Source organism: Podarcis filfolensis, assembly GCF_964270895.1.
Source record: "Podarcis filfolensis genome assembly, chromosome: 5".
NCBI lineage: Eukaryota > Metazoa > Chordata > Lepidosauria > Squamata > Lacertidae > Podarcis > Podarcis filfolensis.
The window spans coordinates 78,786,466-78,806,335 of NC_139608.1; the positions used below are offsets into that span (position 1 = coordinate 78,786,466).

Consider the following 19,870-nt stretch of genomic DNA (forward strand, 5'->3'; position numbering starts at 1 on the left):
ACCATTGATCCATTAAATGAAAGCAATAAACAATGTACTGGAGTCACACAATCAATCAATCAGTAGCTGAACTGGGTTCCACACAGTCACAAAAACAAAACAAAAGAGCCACAAAACCGCAAAAAGAGCCACAAAACCACAAAATAAATAGTAAAATCAGGCAAACCTCAGCATAACACTCAAAATGGAAGCATCACACTCAAACTGGAAGCATAACACTCAAAACAGCATGTTCGGCTTCCAAAAAAAGTTCGCAACCCGGAACACTTACTTCCGGATTTTCAGTGTTTGGGTTCCAATTTGTCTTAGTACCAAGGCGTTTGAGAACCAAGGTACCACTGTACTACAAAACACAAAAACATACACACAAACAAAAATACAACACCCACCCTCAGAAGACTCTGCCAGTTAGTTGCCAATGCCTGTAGAACAAAACAGTCTTTGCCTGCTATTGAAAGCAAACCAGAGCGATACCAGCTTAGCTTCTCATGGAAGGGAGTTCCACGATCTGGGAGCAGCCTCCAAGAAGGCCATCCTTCTTTCTTAGGAGGGAGAAATGGGTCAGTGGTCTCTCATTTAGGTCTAGACCTCCCCTTTCAGTGGTGATAAAGTTACCACTTCTCTCAAGTAATGAGATAAGGCTTTTTACTATTATTGAAGATTTATTTTTATTTTACAGTTACCAAGTTCCTGTCTCCCCACCCCCCCATATATCCACACAGGATCACTTATAAAAGGGCAGAAATCACGTGACACCCAGATATAGCTCAGTTGGCAGAGCATGAGACTCCTTATCTCAGGGTCACAGGTTTGAGCCCCACGTTGGGCAAAAGAGTTTTGAATTGCAGGGGGTTGGCCTAATTGACCCTTGTGGTCCCTTCCAACCCTATTATTCTGTGTAACCCCAATGACAGAAATCAGGCAATCCCAATACTAAGGTTCCTTCCAAGTCTGTTTCAAGAGACGGTATCTCCTTTTCAGCAACAGGGCTTAGAATTATTCCTGAAATAATCAGTATCCCACCCCCCACCCCCATTGATTAGAAGCCAGGTACAATCATAGTTAATGGGAATATCATTTGTCACATGCAAAATTAATTTGGTTCAAAGTGACCTGATCTCATATGAATGGCAGGTCACGGTCCTTAGGTAATTGACATTCAATAAATTATTCCAAATTCTATGAATAAGGTTGTATTCATAGATAATGTGGCCCCTGCTATAACACAACTGAGACCCACAACGGCACTCAACGCAAGGCAGCGTTACTTTGTAAAGTGCTTAACATTTAACCAGATCACAGCAGAAAATTAAAACAAATCACAAGCCCGTGCCCAAAAGTTTGCAATCTAAACAAATATGACACAAAGGGAATCAGAAGGACGACAAATGGGATCCTCCTAAAGCGAGGATCGTGGTTGCGCTTGGGACCCTTCAGCCACCCCCACGGGGTGTGTTGTTACTAGGCGTGGCCCAAGCCTTATCTGTTGGGCCCCGGGATCGCGCTTGGCTGTTTGGGCCAATGGGGTGATTGGCATGATCCTGGGGACCTATAAATGCAGCAGCACAATGGGGGTGGGGCACTTGCTTCATGCTGCTGAACACCCACCCTCCCTCCCTATTTTAGGCGCTGCTGTTTTGACCTTGCTTTGGATTGGGTCGTCTGCTTTGGAGCAGGGGCTGGGTAGGAATTTTTCCATTTGGCTTTAGCCACTTGGTTTTCACCTACCCCCTTAGCAATCATCAGAACTTTGTAAGGTTTGGCGGTTAGGCATTGGTTTATAGAAATGTGTGGGAGGGGAGGTGTGGCCATCACCTGTCCCTCCTGAAATAGGTTAAAGGAATCTGGGTGTCCTGGATCTCGTCCAAAGTCCGCTTGAGGGGCTAGGGCCATGCCAGGACCACAGGAACCCCAGGGTGAGCTTCAATTGATCTTCACCATTGTTGCTCCCTCATTTGGTGTTTACTCTTTCAGACTGCCAGTCAGAGAGGCAGGAGTCAGTTCCTGACCAATGCCTAGGCCAATACCGCTCAATTTGTTTTGTAATCAATAAAGCTGTGGCCTAAATTTTGCCCAAATACTTAAACTAAAATTATGTGTCCATTTGAAGTTATTTAATGGGAAAGGGCTTGGGGACCTCGGGATGCAACATTATATATTGGGAATGCCAGTTTGAACTTATTAAGCACATAAAAACAATCAAGCATGCATCCTTACTCCTCCCTCGCCAGAGGTAGTGAAATTCCTCCCTGGTGCCCTGAATATGGCCACTGACTTCATCTATAGCAAGGTCAGATTCAACCTACCCACTGAAGTGGGTGTTTGAAGCACAACAATCGGGAGGGACGGTGGGAGACCCAAGAAAGGTATGCAGTGGGCCCACCTTTATTCCTGGGGTCAATCAGGCAACCAATCCATTGGCCAATCTGGCAGGCAGGCTCACCTGGAATCTTTCCAGCCACAGGGAAAGGCCTGTTACATCTCCCTCTGGTGGGAAGACCCAGCACAGGCACTGCTTTGGCAGCAGGCTGGCTCTATTCCTCAACACCACACTACTGTGGAGATCGGCGGAATTATTAAACCACTCTGGGATTTATAGCTCAGTGAGTGGAATAGCGGTCTCTTAACAACTCTCATCCCCCTTAAGAAACTACGGTTCCTAGGTTTCCTCAACAGGCTTCCTCAAACTCGGCCCTCCAGATGTTTTGGGACTACAATTCCCATCATCCCTGACCACTGGTCCTGCTAGCTAAGGATCATAGGAGTTGTAGGCCAAAAACATCTGGAAGGCCGAGTTTGAGGAAGCCTGCCTCAAGAGAAGCCACTGTACAAAGTGGGATGATACTGCTTTAAATGTATAGTGCAGATGGGACCTTAGATACAGACAACTCAGAAATACTAAGAATAAAGTGCAGGATTAATATCTTTTTGCATGGTCTCTCAACCATGTGAACCGTACCTGTAGTCTGAAGTGGTACAGCCCCAGCAAAAGTTTGCTCATCTTCTGGTTTTTTGGTTTTTTAAAAAATAATTAGGCTAGAGTCTGAGGTTTAAAACCAGTAAATTCCACTTATTACTACGAGTTTCACTGTCCTTGACTAGGATTCTCAACACACCAATATATTTCTCTTCCAGGACTAAAGTGGGGAATACAATGATGATGCAGATAAAATTCACTTTCATATTGCTTTTTTCTGGTGCTTTTTATTAGCATTCTTCATAAACCCAAAAATGAAAATGAAATGAGATAAGGTGGTTATGCATTTTATTGGGCCAACTAATTTGTTTTGTATTCTTTGAGACCCAGTAAGTAGCAATAAGCTAGCACAAGATTCATAAACAAGAACTCACCAAGGAAAATGGAAAATACGCAGAAAATCACATCAGTCCAGCAAAAACAACACTGAAAGTTCAAAACTGGAGCAAAGTGTTTGTGTTAAAATTCCTGTAAGATCAACAGGAGAGGTGTTGCTTCTCCAACCCCCCACTCCTCTTGTTGTCTGACTCCAGATTCCCATCGTCTTCAGCTAGCATGACCAATGGTGTTAAGGTCAAGGTGGTGGGAAATGCAGTTATCAGCGTTTGTAGGGCCACAGGTTCCCCATCCCTGATCTAAGCTATTAAAGCTCTTTCTTCCTGTTGAGCCATTTAGAAAGGCACCGTGTTTTTGTCCTTTCTAATCCTACCAGTACTTCCGGATCACAATGCTTTCCATTCAAGGCCCGGCTCACAAATCATATGGCATCACACTGACGTTTTCTCAGGCTAAACCAAGATCTCGACATCATTTAAAACCCTCTGCCGGTTAAAATTTACTCACGTTGTTCTTCCCATTCATGGTCTTCCTTTTCATTCTGCGGGCTATACTGCTGGGCTTGCTTGAGGCTCAGGTACAGCTCTTGAGCTCTGCGTTCCTCCTGTTGCCGTATCTGCTCTTCACCTCTTTGCCTCTCTTCTTCCTCTCTTTTCTAAAAAAATAAAAAAGGATGGAGGGAATCAAACAGCAAATAAGGAAACTTCCTATGCGGGCGCCACTACCGAGAAGGCCCTCTGTCTGGTTCCCTGTAACCTCACTTCTCGCAATGAGGGAACCGCCAGAAGGCCCTTGGCGTTGGATCTCAGTGTCCAGGCTGAACGATGGGGGTGGAGACGCTCCTTCAGGTATACAGGACCAAGGCCGTTTAGGACTTTAAAGGTCAGCACCAACACTTTGAATTGTGCTCGGAAATGTACTGGGAGCCAATGCAGATCTCTCAGGACCAGTGTTATGTGGTCCCGGCGGCCACTCCCAGTCACCAGTCTAGCTGCCGCATTCTGGATTAATTGCAGTTTCCGGGTCACCTTCAAAGGTAGCCCCACGTAGAGCGCATTGCATTAGTCCAAGTGGGGGGAAATGAGAACGAAGAGCAAAGAAATAAATACTGGAAAGGAAGTATGCAGCCTCTCACTTCTCTAATTGTCCAAGACTTTCTGGAGAGAAAGCAATCCTATTGTTTGGAAATTACCATATATACTTGAGTATAAGCCGACCTGAATATAAGCCAAGGCACCTAATTTTACCACAAAAAAGGGGAAAATTTATTGACTCGAGTATAAGCCGGTTCACCACACCACAAACCTCCTGGTGGGCCGGAGTGCGCGTGTGTGCGTGCGCATGTGCACACGGCAGAGGGGGCTTCTCTCTCCACCCCAGCCCCTCCTGTCCCCCTGCCTACCAGAGGCTGGTGGCGGCAGCGGTGGAGGAAGAACAAGCAGCCCGAAAGGGGTGAGACCCTCACTCGAGTACAAGCCGGGGGGCTTTTTCAGCATAAAAAATGTGCTGAAAAAGTCGGCTTATACATGAGTATATACAGTAAGCTCCATTGCACAAGATGGTGGCATGCCATTGAGTAAAGACAAGACAGACACAGGGCTCCTGGGGTCCTTGCTTCAAACAAGGACAAATAAATGAGCTACATTTATATCTGTGCAAATGTAATGTCAGGAGTGTGCCCTAACTCTACGCAGTTTGTCATAAAAGTTTCCACTAATTGCTGTATCCACACACAAACCAGATGAGCTGTTGACAGCAGAGAAATACAAGAGGCTGCGCAGGAGTCTTAAGAAATTGCTTTGTTTCTATGAAGAACGTTGCCTTTTTGTTTCTTAACAGCTTGGTTCTCAGCGCTGTTGCACCTTGAGAGATGCTGGGTGTGTAGTGGGAGTTTTAGCACTGTCAACATTCAAAGATCTTTCAAAAGAAGATCCTACATTGTTTCTTCCTGACCTTTAAAATACCAGCAAGTGCTGAGGTTGCTTCACTGCTCAGAGACAAACATTTTTATTTATTTAAGAATACGGTTAAGGAGAGTTGGCACTTTCTATTAGTAAGGAGAGGGGAAGAAAATAAACAAAGACAGGTGTCTCAGGCTTCACGAGGATGGTTAGATGGTTTCTGCCCAATGACATTTCAAAAATGACTGGAATAAAGTAAGCAATTTGCTAATTATAGGCAATTATGATATTCAAGGAATATAAAATTGGAAAGAGTGCAACTTTCTACCTTTGGGAAGCAATCAAGGTGTTATTCCAGGTGGTCTGAATACCGTTATAAGGGTGACATCTCGTTCAGCTTCAGTTAAGTAGGTATCATGAAATTTCGTACTTGCTGTTTATATCAGCTGGGAACTCAGCAACTTGTTTTACTGAGGAGGTTGGTGCATGATGAGACCCATGAAACTTAACAACACCCTGCAGAGTTTCCAGGCCAAACCCTAAGAGGGTCTCTCTCCCTTTAAGGTAGTTGTTCCTCAACCTTTTAATGCCCAGGGAAAAAATATTTGAGGCATACTCGACACAATGCAAAACTTAGTTAGCTTCTTTATCATCTCTAAGAATAATAGGTAGACGTCCTTCTCACAATTCTGGGATAGCCCAGTTCATTGCCTTCAGCCTTCCAGTCAGTCATGGTCCAGAGACAACCTGCACTTTCTGGGCAACAGCCATAGAACAGGTTGCATAAGGAAGCCTACGGAACATCCTTCCTAGAGGTTGTGTCTTTTTTTTTTTTTAAGAAATATTTATTAAGATTTTACAAAAAACAGATATACAAAAACACATAATAAAAAACAAGAAAAAAATAAGAGTAAACACACCAAAAAAATACAAAAAATTAAAAACAATTCTTTTTCATAATTTAAAACTCATTTGCTTGTTTCTTTGACTTCCTCACATCTCCCCTTCTTGTATTCCCATTTAAATAATCAAATCAGCAAATCCTTACCCTCTTTCATTTATCTTATCTCTATAACTTAACATTTTATAACTCAGTGTTTTCATCCATTATCAATTCATTTTTGCATATTCTTATTAACTTTGTTACTAATACCACTTATTTCCAATCCAACACCATTTTAGTTTGTTTTTTTTACCTATTTATGCCCTTCTTCCATATTCTTCAAGCATTACAGCTGGAAACCACTTAATTTCTATCCAACATCATTCTAACATTCATTAATTTTGCAATATTTCTGTAGATAGTCTTTAAATTTCTTCCAATCTTCTTCCACCGCCTCTTCTCCCTGGTCCCGGATTCTGCCAGTCATTTCTGCCAATCCCATACAGTCCATCATCTTCATCTGCCATTCTTCCAAAGTGGGTAAATTTGGTCAAATTTGAAGCTTTCCTTGTTGGGACGAATTGCAGCTATAAAGATGAATGTATTGCCTAGAATGCTGTTCCTGTTTCAAACATTGCAAATTGTGGACAAAATGGATTGTTTCAAGAAGTGGCAGAAAGATATCTCTAGATTTGTCTGGCAGGGCAAGAAGCCCAGAATAAAATTTAAGATATCAACTGATGCAAAGGAAAGGGGTGGATTTGCCCTGCCAGACTTTAAACTTTACTATGAATCAGCAGCTTTCTGCTGGTTGAAAGACTGGCTGCTTCTTGAGAACACAGACATTTTGGACTTAGAAGGTTTTAACAACGTTTTCGGGTGGCATGCATATTTGTGGTACGACAAGGTTAAAGCACATAAAGCATTTAAGAACCATATTGTCAGGAAAGCTTTGTTCAATGTCTGGATAAGATATAAGGATTTATTGGAAAATAAAACCCCAAGGTGGCTATCACCAATGGAAGCAAAAGCTCAGAAAAAGCTTAATATGGAGGCCAAATGGCCGAAATATTGGGAAATTTTGGAACAAGAGGGAGATAGACTAAAACTGCAGTTTTGAGAAACTAAAAAATAAAGTGCGAGATTGGCTTCATTATTATCAGATAATGGAGGCATATAATTTGGACAAGAAAATTGGCTTCCAGGTGGAAAAATCAAAATTAGAAACAGAACTGTTAGAACCCAAAACTAAGATTTTGTCAAGGATGTATAACTTGCTGTTGAAATGGAATACTCAGGATGAAACGGTGAAATCTGCTATGATTAAATGGGCACAAGATGTCGGACATAACATTATGTTTGCTGACTGGGAAAAGTTGTGGACCACAGGTATGAAATTTACGGCATGTAATGCCTTAAGAGAGAATATTATGAAAATGATATACAGGTGGTACATGACCCCAGTCAAGCTTGCAAAAATATTTCATTTGCCCGATAATAAATGTTGGAAATGTAAAGAAACTGAAGGTACATTCTTTCACCTTTGGTGGACGTGCCCAAGAATTAAGGCTTTCTGGGAAATGATCTATAATGAAATGAAAAAGGTATTTAAATATACCTTCCTGAAGAAACCAGAGGCCTTTCTTCTGGGCATTGTCGGCCAATTGGTGCCAAAGAAGGACAGAACTTTCTTTATGTACGCTACAACAGCAGCAAGAATACTTATTGCAAAGTATTGGAAGACACAAGATTTACCCTAGAGGTTGTGTCTTTTCCCTTCCCTAGCATTGGACAGTGGTTGCTGCATGTGGTTTATCTGCTCCTACAGATATAGTGGCAGATGTACTCAACAGGGGCAGATTTAGACACAAGAACTTGCTGTCTCAAAGCCAGGTAAGCAAGGCGCTGGACTTTGGGAAGGAGGCATGAGGCTCTGACAGGGTCCTATTGTCCTCCCCTCCCAAAACCTCATTAGCACTTTCCCAGCTTTGAGAAGGAAGTAGGAGGGCGCTAGGATCCTGCCAGAGCCCTCATGCATCCTTCCCAAAGCCGGTTGCCTCTTTACCCACCTTTGGGAAGGCAGTGTGAGGGCTGAGTGGGGCACCAAATTTTGGCCTGGCACAGGGTGCCATAATACCTAAGTCCACCCTTGTAGTCAACATCGCAGTTTCAATTTTCAGTTCCCCTAACTAGTGTGCCCTGAATACAGTTTAGAAATCACTGCTTTAAAAATTCCTTTAAAAATGTGGCGTGGCCCCTGGCAGACATTTCTATTCTACACAAGTCTGAAAGGGAACAATGGTGTGGACTTTTCCATGGCACCGGAGCTGGAAACCATACATTTGTGTTAGTGGAACTTTTTCATTACTGAGGTTCCATTGAGACATTGTTACTCATAGAGTGTGAACGTTATGCCCATTTTACAGTCATAAAACAGATGTCATCTACCGCATATGGTAATGGGACCTGTCACATAATAGATGCCTCTCTACAGGATCCTCTTATATTTGTTATGTTAATCAAGTAACGGCATACCAGCTAAAACTACAGTGGAGCCCTGAGAGGGCTGGAAGAGAATTATTTCCTAGTAAGAAAACTGTTTGCCTTCTTCAAGCATGGAGAGAGTTTTAATTAAAGTCAAAGGAGATATGTGCATAATAATAATAAAAATGTCCTTTATAATGCACAGCTCAGTTCTGATGCTATAAGAAGTAATTTCCTGTTCCTCCTCTAGCCTTCCTACCAAAACCAGGGTTGAAATCAACCCCAGGTTCACTTTTCATTACAGAATTTGCACAGAAGCAGACCTACAGTATAGTCCTTCTAGAATAGTGTCACCTGCATAGTGGTCAACAATATCCCCACACTTCAGCCACCTACGATTTACAGTTTTCCTTCTATAAACAAAAAGGGCTGAGGCAAAAAATAGTTAATGAACTCTGTTGATTTTTGCAATTGGGGTGCTTTTGGGGCGGGGTATCTTTTAAAGTTAATACACTGGAGTAAAAATGTCCCATGTATTTTTTTCAAGCAAAAAAAAGTGGGGGCCCATGGAAACAGATAAGTGCTTTTTCTCTGACAAAATATGCATGAATTTCTTATGGAACGTTTCACCACCCTGAGACACATTGGAACTCAGCTTAGGGTAGCAAAATATCATATTAAATTGTCTGTGCCAGTTCCTTCATTTCTGTCTATGAAAGCTAGTACGTATAGCAGAGAAACATTGAACCTGCAATCCATTGGTGTTTGTTGATGTTTTACCACAAACAACACACTCCGAATTCACACCCAAAATTCTACGGGCTGGTTCACATATGAATTTCCATCACTCGGTTACCACAACAGGGTGTGCAAATGACCCAGAACTATCCTGAGACATCCCAAAAGTGAATTATTACATCATCTCATGCTTTTCAGTAGAGTCCATTCATAGACTCATCTTCCAGCCATCATTATTACAATATTGCCAAGAGGAAGAAGGATTCCCTATTCACTTTGGTAAGTGAAGATATAATTTTTCTCGTCTGGCCAACTTTTGTATCCTGATATATAGCAGAAGGAATAAAAGTGATTTTTTTGAGAGAGGGGTCTGATAATACTGTGTGATTAATGGTTAGACACCTTCTCACAATGGACAGCACACTTTCATTTCCCAAATCAAAATGCTTCCAGATGATGAAACTTTAATGGAGTTCATGGTTTTTGTTCTCTCTCTTCTGAAGATTGTTTCAGATATTGCCCCGGTCATTTTTCCAGGAAAATATAGATATTAATGGTGTATTAAATATTTTAAGCATGGTAAAATGAGCGTGTTAACTGGTCTGCAACTATTCCACCCCTGCTGAACCATTCATTAAAGTTTTGTTTCTTCATTTCTTCAAGCATGAACAGATTTTTAACTGAAGCACCCATGTGCATCCATGTAATAGCATTTGTTCCTGTAGAGTAGTGGTGTCCAAACTTTTTTAAGAGGGCCAGATTTGATGAAGTGAAGGGCTGTGAGGGCCGACCAAAGGGCCAACCAAGGTTGTTGAGCTTTCTTTTTTAAGGATCGAAGTTGTTGGGGTGTTTTTTAGGATTTTACCCCAGGAAATAAACTGCTACAGGGGCTGGATTAAACTGACCGGCGGGCCGGATTAGGCCCCCAAAACAGACTTGCCTCCTGTAGAGGGAAGAAAGATCTGGGGGTGCTTCCAGACTGGTGTCTGTGGAATTGCAAGTGATTCTTCATGTGTCAGGAGGTATAGCAGTTTTTGGGGTCTGTACATCCAGCCAAGTTCTATCCAACTCTAGTAGGCATACCATAGTCATGTGGACAGGAGACAGACAATCGGGTATAGGGTGGTATATAAATTCTAACAACAACAACACACCCAAACTTATTATTTTGGAGCACACATTCTTTTTTAAATCAAAGTTTATATGTGTGCTAAACATTTTCTTATTTAAGTGCTATTGCAGGATTTTATTTTACTTTTTCAAAAGGCAAAAAAGCATTTTTTGTCACAAATTAAAAGTTTTTTTAAAAATAAACACTGCTAATAAGGTAATAGTGAAGATGTGTGCATACGTGGCAATATGCTCATATGCTCAAAATGTCACTGCATGCATCAAAACTATGACTCCTTAAAAAGATGGAAATGTGTACACTTGCAGACCCTCTTTCCAAAACATCACCTTTTGTAAGCTCTCAAAATAGACAGAGGAAGCACGGGAAAACACAGGAGAACAACAGTTTGATGATCACACCAAGTAGATTCCTGTAAAAAGTGAACAAATAAACAGTGGTAGTTCTGGAGTACCCAGAACACCTAGCATGATGGCTCCTTGTATGTGGAACTTCCCCCCTACTAAGGTGTATCTGATCTCATCTCTTTATAATTTTAGGTGACTAGCTGCATCCTTCTTGGCATTTGAAGGAGAGACCTGACTGCTGCTGCTATTAATTTTTGTTCCCTTTTTTTTTTTTTGGAGGGGGAGTTTGTGATTTGTTTTAAGAGTTGCATTGTTTTACAAATTTTTAAGAACCTGTTTGCTTGTTGCAAACCACCCGGTGGTTTGCACAAAGGGCAGTGAATAGATTATGTTTAAAAATTGGCACTTTGTACCAGCATCTTCTCAAAGGGCAAATCCACCATTTCGTAAAGTAACCAGACCTGACCTCAATCATTTGTACTCTGGTCAACTCCCGCTAAAGTGGGAGAGGGGGGCAGGGAGTGGAAATCCTAGAGAACAAAAAAAAAAATTAAAAATCCCACCAAATTTTATTTTTAATTTTTTACAAATTCTGCTATAGTTTTCTTTGTCTGAATCATGTATAGAAGAAGCCAAACAAACAAGAAGCCAAATGCCCAATGTCTTCACATGGACATTTGAAACTGGGGGTTGCAAAATACCAGCAAGGCTAATGACCCCCAGAGAGGAGGGGTAACTCCCTTGAATCAGAAGCTATACTAATGTTAGTGGAGGTAGCATTTGACCCATCCACTTTAGCAGCCAAGGAAGCTGTCGTGAGGTTTTCTGCTGAACCTCCTACAGCTTATCCATATGGATCACTATGTATGAAACGTTTCCACCCATTGCGCTTGTGGAAAGTGCCGTTTGATTCTAGCACACAGGCTGAGCAGCTGTTTTTGAGGGCAGGTGGGTCATCCAAGGTCAAGAGGCTTTTGCACTTTAGGGGGCAGAGGTGTATTATAACTGCTCATTAAATCTGGAGTACAGTCTTAACAAAGCCACTCATATGGGGGGGAAACGCTGCTATTTGCTCCCTTAAAAAGAAAAAAAAGGTTGCAGAGCACCTCATTTCATGAAGCACAGGAAGACTAATTGTGAATCTGTCAAAATAAAAAGAGTTGTGCACAAGGGAACAGATAAAGAAACTGTTGTTCTGCATGTGTCTTCCACCAGCCAGACTCCAGTTTTTTATTTGTAGCAAACAGGAGAAAAACGGCTTCCATCTTCTACTAGGGTTGCTAGGTTGCAACCTTGGACCTAACTTAATTGGGAGATAAGGCACTTGCGGCTTCTCCTGCATGTGTTCCTGCTCCCCGGTTTTTTTCATCCACATCTCATCTCTGCAAGCTATAGCAAACAGGGCTCTGGTTATGTCAAACCACAGGCAGGGTGGAGGAAGAGGGGGTGGGAGAGAATCACATCAAAGGGGAAAGGAGCAGAAGAAATGCCTGCTTCATCTTCTGGTTGAGTGGCAGATTTAAAAGTTCCAAGGGAAGTCTCCAGGACCCAGATCCAACCTGGTGGCTCTTCCATATCCCACATTATCCTTGCAGCCACTTCCTCCCATCCCTGCGGCAACATCCCCGCCTTCTGCCTACAAAGTCCACAGCTTTGGTGCAGTAAAGAAGAGCTCACATCCAAATCTTTCAAAAGAAGCTATAGAAAACACACTAAATACAGCCACCCAGAGTGGCTGGGAAAACACAGCCAGATGGGTGGGGTATAAATAATAAAATTATTATTATTATTATTATTATTATTATTATTATTATTTGAAATGCATTCCTATGGAGCCAACTAGAAAATGCACACAAGTACATTTTTTTCACACACTTCAGATTCAGTAGGAATTGAATAGAATATTGGGAGGGGGAGGTAAGCCCCACCCCACATAATTGATCACAAGACATGAAGCACAAACAGTGTCGACTTTGGGGACCCCACCCCCTCAAATATCTTTTTGAAGGAGGTGAAGGGATCTTGGTCCCTAGGAAATGGTTCCTATAATAAGAACTATTTAGGATCTTGCAAATCTGGAATTTGTAGGTTGGGGTTCATGCTACCAATGACACCAATATTTCTCTCCCCCCCCCCACACACGTGTAGAAAAACAACTCAGTGTAGGTAGTCTTGCTCAGAAATTGACCAAAAGGAAAATATTTAAGTGCTCTCTTCCCCAGTGCCAGTTCTCCTATCAAATCTGCACTTCTGCCATGTGCCATCAGTCCCTAACGTGTGTTAATTTTCAATTTTGGATATATCCTGTGCATGAAACTAGATGTGCTGTTTGTTGTAGGTCTCCCATTTCCTGGAACATTTAGTCAATACGTCCTATTAGGTAGAGTGAGGCAGCTGCCTCAAGCAGCAAATGAAGAATGGTAGCGAGAGGTTGAAGAACATGCCACATGATCTGTCTGTGTCCACCTAAGCTAGTCAGCTACCCTTGAGTGACTGGATTACACTGCCCAGTCCAGTAATGATTACAGCCTCAGCTGCCAGTCCAGTCAGCTTCTATATGTGGAATGGAGAAGGGTAGACGTTTGTCCTTCAACAACAGCAGCAAAATGTATTGGGTCACCTCTGCTCACCATCACTGGGTGGCTGCTACTGGCAGGGGCAAAAAGCTTTGGGAAGTGTCACAGGTAAATCTGGGGGGAAACAAGGTGGAGAATATTACACAGGGCTGCTCTTTTCAGCTACCACAGATTCTAAGGGCCTACTCCATTTGTATATATCATCTCAAAGAGAGCCTTCACCATGAGTGAAAATGCCGTGATATTCCCGAGGAGTCTTGCTATCCCAGGAAGATCAACGGCAGAATGCAAACATATAAGTTAAGGGAGTCAACAAACCTTTAATTCCTCCTGGATTTTCTCCTCCATCATTTTGGCTGCTTTGCGATCTTCTGTCTCTATCTTCCACTTCTCTGCCACTATTCGAGCCTTCTCCTTCGCCATAGCATCTCGAAACTTCTTTGTGATTTCCGCTTCTTTTTGCTTCCTTTAAAAAAAGGGAGCAGGTAGGCAAGTAAAAAAAAAAGGAAAAACAGCAAAGAGGATTGTGACTCCTGAAAAGCTCACATGTTTATTTTGAGGTATGCCGGGGATTAGGAAACAAATAGACTTGGTGGGCCAGATCTTTACCTCCCCAGCCACCAGTCAAAGTTGGCCTCCAGTATGGACAGAGATAAAGACCAAGCAAGATTGAATTACACACTCATGAAGTGATGTGCAGGGAATTTAGTCCTGCTTTCCAGCTGCAGGATCCAGCCACATCTCTGCCTGCCCCACATATGACATCTGCTATGGGCCCAATGGGAAGACCTAGTGGCCCAAATTTGGCCTGCAGAGTAGAGACGGGGGGCTACCTTTGAAGGTGACCCGGAAACTACAACTAATCCAGAATGCGGCAGCTAGACTGGTGACTGGGGGCAGCCGCCGAGACCACATAACACTGGTCTTGAAAGACCTACACTGGCTCTCAGTACGTTTTGGAGCACAATTCAAAGTGTTGGTGTTGACCTTTAAAGCCCTAAATGGCCTCGGCCCAGTATACCTGAAGGAGTGTCTCCACCCCCATCGTTCTGCCCGGACGCTGAGGTCCAGCGCCGAGGGCCTTCTGGCGGTTCCCTCATTGCGAGAAGCAAAGCTACAGGGAACCAGGCAGAGGGCCTTCTCGGTAGTGGCGCCCGCCCTGTGGAATGCCCTCCCATCAGATATCAAAGAGATAAACAACTACCTGACATTCAGAAGACATCTTAAGGCAGTCCTGTTCAGGGAAGTTTTTAATGTGTGTCATCTTAGTGTATTTTTTGTCTTTGTGGAAGCCGCCCAGAGTGGCTGGGGAAACCCAGCCAGATGGGCAGGGTAGAAATAATAAATTATTATTATTATTATTATTATTAATAATAATAATAATAATTCCTTCCTCCCCTCTATATACATATATACCTGCCAACCAAGGATAACATTTCACTCCCAATAGGTTGCCTGTAGTGTCATGAGAGTGGGGCAGGATCTCAGACTAATTCACAGCAAGATCTCACTGAGACTGGTAATTATTGGCATTCTTTCAAGCAACCACCCTTACTGTCTGAGAGACAAAACCTCAGAACTGAAGACTAAAGCTCCATGGATTCAGATGATTCCCAACAACAATGGAAACACAGAGGTCCATGTGTTTACAACCTCTTCATCCATATAGAGGTCTTTGTGGGTATCAAAGATCATGGAAAAACCTGGAAAAGATTCCTGATTAAAGCAAGAGACATAATATTCTTAAGTTTTTTAAAAAACTTAAATGCAAATTGATTAGATTTTATGGCTTTGTTTGTTGGTTCGGTTTTTGTTTTTGTTTAGCACTAATGTCATAGCTGACCGAACCAAAGTGGGTTATTTATAACAAAAGCAAAGATGGATATACTTGATATTTTAGATTAAAAATTGAAAACGGTTTTGAAATGAAAGCATTGTCCTATACTTCGAGGAGACAGTGTTCTAGAAATGTGAGCCTCCTTATCCAACATCACCGACATGAGTAACTTTGGTTTTGCAAAATGCTCACCATAATTCTTCTGCTTCCTTCTGGGCTTGTTGTCTGGCTCTTTCTGCAATAAGTTCTTCTGTAAGCTGCTCATAAGGCTTGTCTCCAGGAGCTTCTCCCATAATCCAAACCCAGACCTCGCCATCAGTCCCACAGAGCCACTGCACTCGTTTGTCATTACCTGCAACAGCCATCAAAATACACAACGAAAGGGCTTTGTGACAAGGGAATGATGTTCTCAAGAGTCAATAACACACAGTCGGCACAAGGATCAAAATACAAATCATGGACCTAAGCACATGAGCTGTTTCACAGAACTGAAGCCAACCTTAATATGTTACACCAACCCTGTGCTTATTTGTGGCAACACTCTGAGTGAACATCAGGACCAGCAACTAACCTCCTGGGAGCTAAGCTGCAGGCTTCAATTTCTGAGCCATCACTTCTCTTTTGGTAAAAAAAAAGAAAAGAAAGAAAGCGGCAGACTCCAATCAGTTTCACCAGTTTGTTTTACTCACTTCCTTGCCTTGCCCTGCTCCCATATAAATTTCCTTTTCCTGCTATTGCACTTGGTTTTGTGCAACAAAGCAGTTTACCGCTGACTTCATAATGCTGGCTGTTGATCACTCAAGATGACATCACAATACATCACCGGAGGTCAAAAATACAATCTTTTGAAGTGTGAAATCTTTCTGTAAATGCAGAACTGTGTGAAGGAGGCTACCCATAACCTTTTCCTGAGTCTGTTACAACAAGATGTATGCCCAGGCTACCCAGGAAGAACAAGACACACCAAACCTATCAAACAGAATTGTGTTAGAAGTTAAAGTTATGTTTTGAGTTCCTGAGCAAGAATCATGTGATATGAATATATAATATAAACCTCAAATGATCCCAGAAGTTCCCACAGCTCTGGTCATTAACATTATGGAGTCAATCTTGTCTGAAAAACATACTTAGGTCTCTTAAATGGAAACTGCTTCCTTGTCGAGATATGTGCAGAAATTAACTGATTTTATTTTATTTAGAGAGCGTGAGACAATGACACTGCACATGTGTAATGGCACACTTTCCTAAATAAGTGCGACACAAGTTCTATTTTGATGGAAACAGCAAGGTTAAAAGTTGCAGCCCTATGAAGTGAAAATGTCACCAGCAGCCACTGAATGGTCAGAACTGAATGAAAAAAAGAAAAATTATGGGGAAATTAAACAGAAATCTCATAAAAAGCAGGGTGGCTGGTGGGCCGGGGGTAGTTGATAGCAGCTCCTACTTTGAAGAAACAGAACAGCTACCAAATCAAAAAGTTAATATAATTGTATAAATAAAACATGAAGGGATGATTCCATACATATACAAAAAGGCAGTGAAGAGAAAGAAAAAAGTTGTTCAATTTAAATCAAGCCAGAGAAAAATGATAAAAGTCCCAAAGCAGATTGACTGAAAATAATGTTTAGGTGTGGGGGAAGAAATGTGTGTGAGAGGGAGGGGAATCATGGGGAAATATTGTCTAATAACTGTTTGAAACCGTATCAATAACTAGGGGCATGCAATGCCCACAAAAATTGATTTCATAGAATCATAGAGTTGGAAGAGACCACAAGGGCCATCGAGTCCAACCCCTTGCCAAGCAGGAAACACCATCAGAGCACTCCTGACATATGGTTGTCAAGCCTCTGCTTAAAGACCTCCAAAGAAGGTCTTTGGCAGCAAATTCCACTGTCGAACAGCTCTTACTGTCAGGAAGTTCTTCCTAATGTTTAGGTGGAATCTTCTTTCTTGTAGTTTGGATCCATTGCTCCGTGTCCGCTTCTCTGGAGCAGTGGTGTAGCGTGGGGGGTGCAGGGGGGGCCGGCCGCACCGGGCGCAACACCTGGGGGTTAGGGTTAGGGGGCGCAAATCCATGGGTTAGGGGGCGCAAATCCACGGGTTAGGGGGTGCAAATTACTTGCCTTGCCCCGGGTGCTGACAACCCACGCTACGCCACTGCTCTGGAGCAGCAGAAAACAACCTTTCTCCCTCCTCTATGTGACATCCTTTTATATATTTGAACATGGCTATCATATCACCCCTTAACCTCCTCTTCTCCAGGCTAAACATGCCCAGCTCCCTTAGCCGTTCCTCATAAGGCATCGTTTCCAGGACTTTGACCATTTTGGTTGCCCTCCTCTGGACACGTTCCAGTTTGTCAGTGTCCTTCTTGAACTGTGGTGCCCAGAACTGGACACAGTATTCCAGGTGAGGTCTGACCAGAGCAGAATACAGTGGCACTATTACTTCCCTTGATCTAGATGCTATACTCCTATTGATGCAGCCCAGAATTGCATTGGCTTTTTTAGCTGCCGCGTCACACTGTTGGCTCATGTCAAGTTTGTGGTCAACCAAGACTCCTAGATCCTTTTCACATGTACTGCTCTCAAGCCAGGTGTCACCCATCTTGTATTTGTGCCTCTCATTTTTTTTGCCCAAGTGCAATACTTTACATTTCTCCCTGTTAAAATTCATCTTGTTTGTTTTGGCCCAGTTCTCTAATCTGTCAAGGTCGTTTTGAAGTGTGATCCTGTCCTCTGGGGTGTTAGCCACCCCTCCCAGTTTGGTGTCATCTGCAAATTTGATCAGGATGCCCTTGAGTCCATCATCCAAGTCGTTGATAAAGATGTTGAATAAGACCGGACCCAAGACAGAACCCTGTGGCACCCCACTAGTCACTCTTCTCCAGGATGAAGAGGAACCATTGATGAGCACCCTTTGGGTTCGGTCAGTCAGCCAGTTACAAATCCACTGAGTGGTAGCATAGTCAAGACCGCATTTTACCAGCTTCTTTACAAGAATATCATGGGGCACCTTGTCAAATGCCTTGCTGAAATCAAGGTAGGCTACACCCACTGTGTTCCCTTCATCTACCAGGCTTGTAATTCTGTCAAAAAACGAGATCAGGTTAGTCTGACATGACTTATTTTTCAGAAATCCATGCTGACTATTGGTGATCACAGCATTCCTTTCTAGGTGCTCACAGACTGTTTGCTTAATGATCTGCTCCAGAATCTTCTCTGGTATTGATGTCAGACTGACTGGGCGGTAATTATTTGGGTCCTCTCTTTTCCCCTTTTTGAAAATAGGGACAACATCTGCCTCCTCCAGTCTGCCGGGACTTCGCCTGTTCTCCAGGAATTCTCAAAGATGACTGCCAGTGGTTCTGAGATCACATCTGCCAGTTCTGATTTGTGTTTGTATTTGTAGATCAGGGTGCTTGAGACAGTTTGAGAGCTGTTTGGTGCCTTCTTGTTTGGGACCAAATTAGATCTGTTTAAAACAAAACTTTCCCTGGCCACATTCACTTATAATGGGGAATCAAAACAATGTCTAAAACTCCCCACACAGAGACTTTTTCACAGAAGTGAATGAAAATCGCAGGCATACAAGCCCCTCCAGAGTGGATTAAGCCTGCCAAATCATAGGCAGACGCATTCCAGGAGTTTTGTGCAAGAAACCTTTGAAGTTTGATCTTTAATTGTTATTATTTTTGATACCTGTACCTTGTTTTCTGCCAGAAATGGAGGCATGAGCAGCCCTGTTGAAAGGATGAAGCCTGTCAAATTTCAGAATTATAAGTGCAGTGATTCTTCTTCAAGAACATACTTTTTTGGGGGGTGGTTACAATAGAAATCAAAGGGTGACCAGGATACTGAAGTAATTAGTATAGATCCCAAAGAAATTCTGAAGTGGGGAAAATATTACCCACCTACCTGGCACCCAGAAAAGACCCTGTTACCACAAAGTTTGTTGGTACAGAGGGCTTCTGCTCTCCCCCTGGGATTTTGGGGGATATAGCCACTTCTCCCAGGGAGAGAGACATGAAAGGGTGATGGTAGGAAAAAACAGAATAGATCAGTGTGAAAAACAAACACTTTTTAATATTTTGCTCAACATCTCTCCCACAAATTACCGTGGTTTGAGTGCCATGGGATAATTAACTGTGATTAAAGCCTAGACAAAAGATTCCCTGCATCTTTCCACCACTTAAGTTCAGGATGTTTTGCTATCAGCTTCATTTTGCTTTCACTGTATTTCATTTTATTTTAACGCAGTGATAGCTTTGAAAATGCTGTGGGGGGCACCTAACTTCACAGAGTAACTTGGGGCTTTAGGGAGCCCCTTATCTGACTCAAAAAATCTTGTTAAACAGCGCACTCCAACTCAGGCATGTCCATATCACTCCTATCTGCCTCATAATTCAGGAAGTAAATGAAGTTCACGCACACCCCTACCAGGAACCAAGTAGAGGGGTTCATACAGTAAAGTGTCAAAAAGCAGAAGCAGTATAAATATAACATCAAAAAAAATGGGAGAAATTCACAAGTCAGCAAAGTATAAACAAAGTTGTTTATGTGTCTCCCTAAAGGCAGGAACAATAGGGCAAAGACAGTGATAACAGTGCACTTTTTTGTGGAAACCAATTTTAAAACTCCACATGGACATGGCGTATAATGT

At 42.5% G+C, this 19,870-nt stretch overlaps 1 protein-coding gene across 6 annotated transcripts in view; it reads right to left on the bottom strand.

Annotated features, from left to right (window-relative positions):
- Positions 1 to 19,870, bottom strand: part of SH2D4B (SH2 domain containing 4B) — a 96,778-nt gene that overhangs the window by 42,757 nt on the left and 34,151 nt on the right. For 5 of the 6 annotated variants that reach the window (XR_014548306.1, XM_083614819.1, XM_083614817.1 and 2 more), the window contains 3 exons: positions 15,401 to 15,560; positions 13,690 to 13,837; positions 3,821 to 3,968 (listed from right to left, as the gene is read on the bottom strand). Coding sequence is in view for 5 of the 6 variants with exons in the window: in XM_083614816.1 (XP_083470942.1) it covers positions 3,821 to 3,968; positions 13,690 to 13,837; positions 15,401 to 15,560 (456 nt within the window). In the remaining variant the exon portion in view is untranslated. Of the gene's footprint in view, positions 1 to 3,820; positions 3,969 to 13,689; positions 13,838 to 15,400; positions 15,561 to 15,779; positions 15,900 to 19,870 lie in introns of those variants that run through there. The other variant, XM_083614818.1, reaches the window with a different exon arrangement.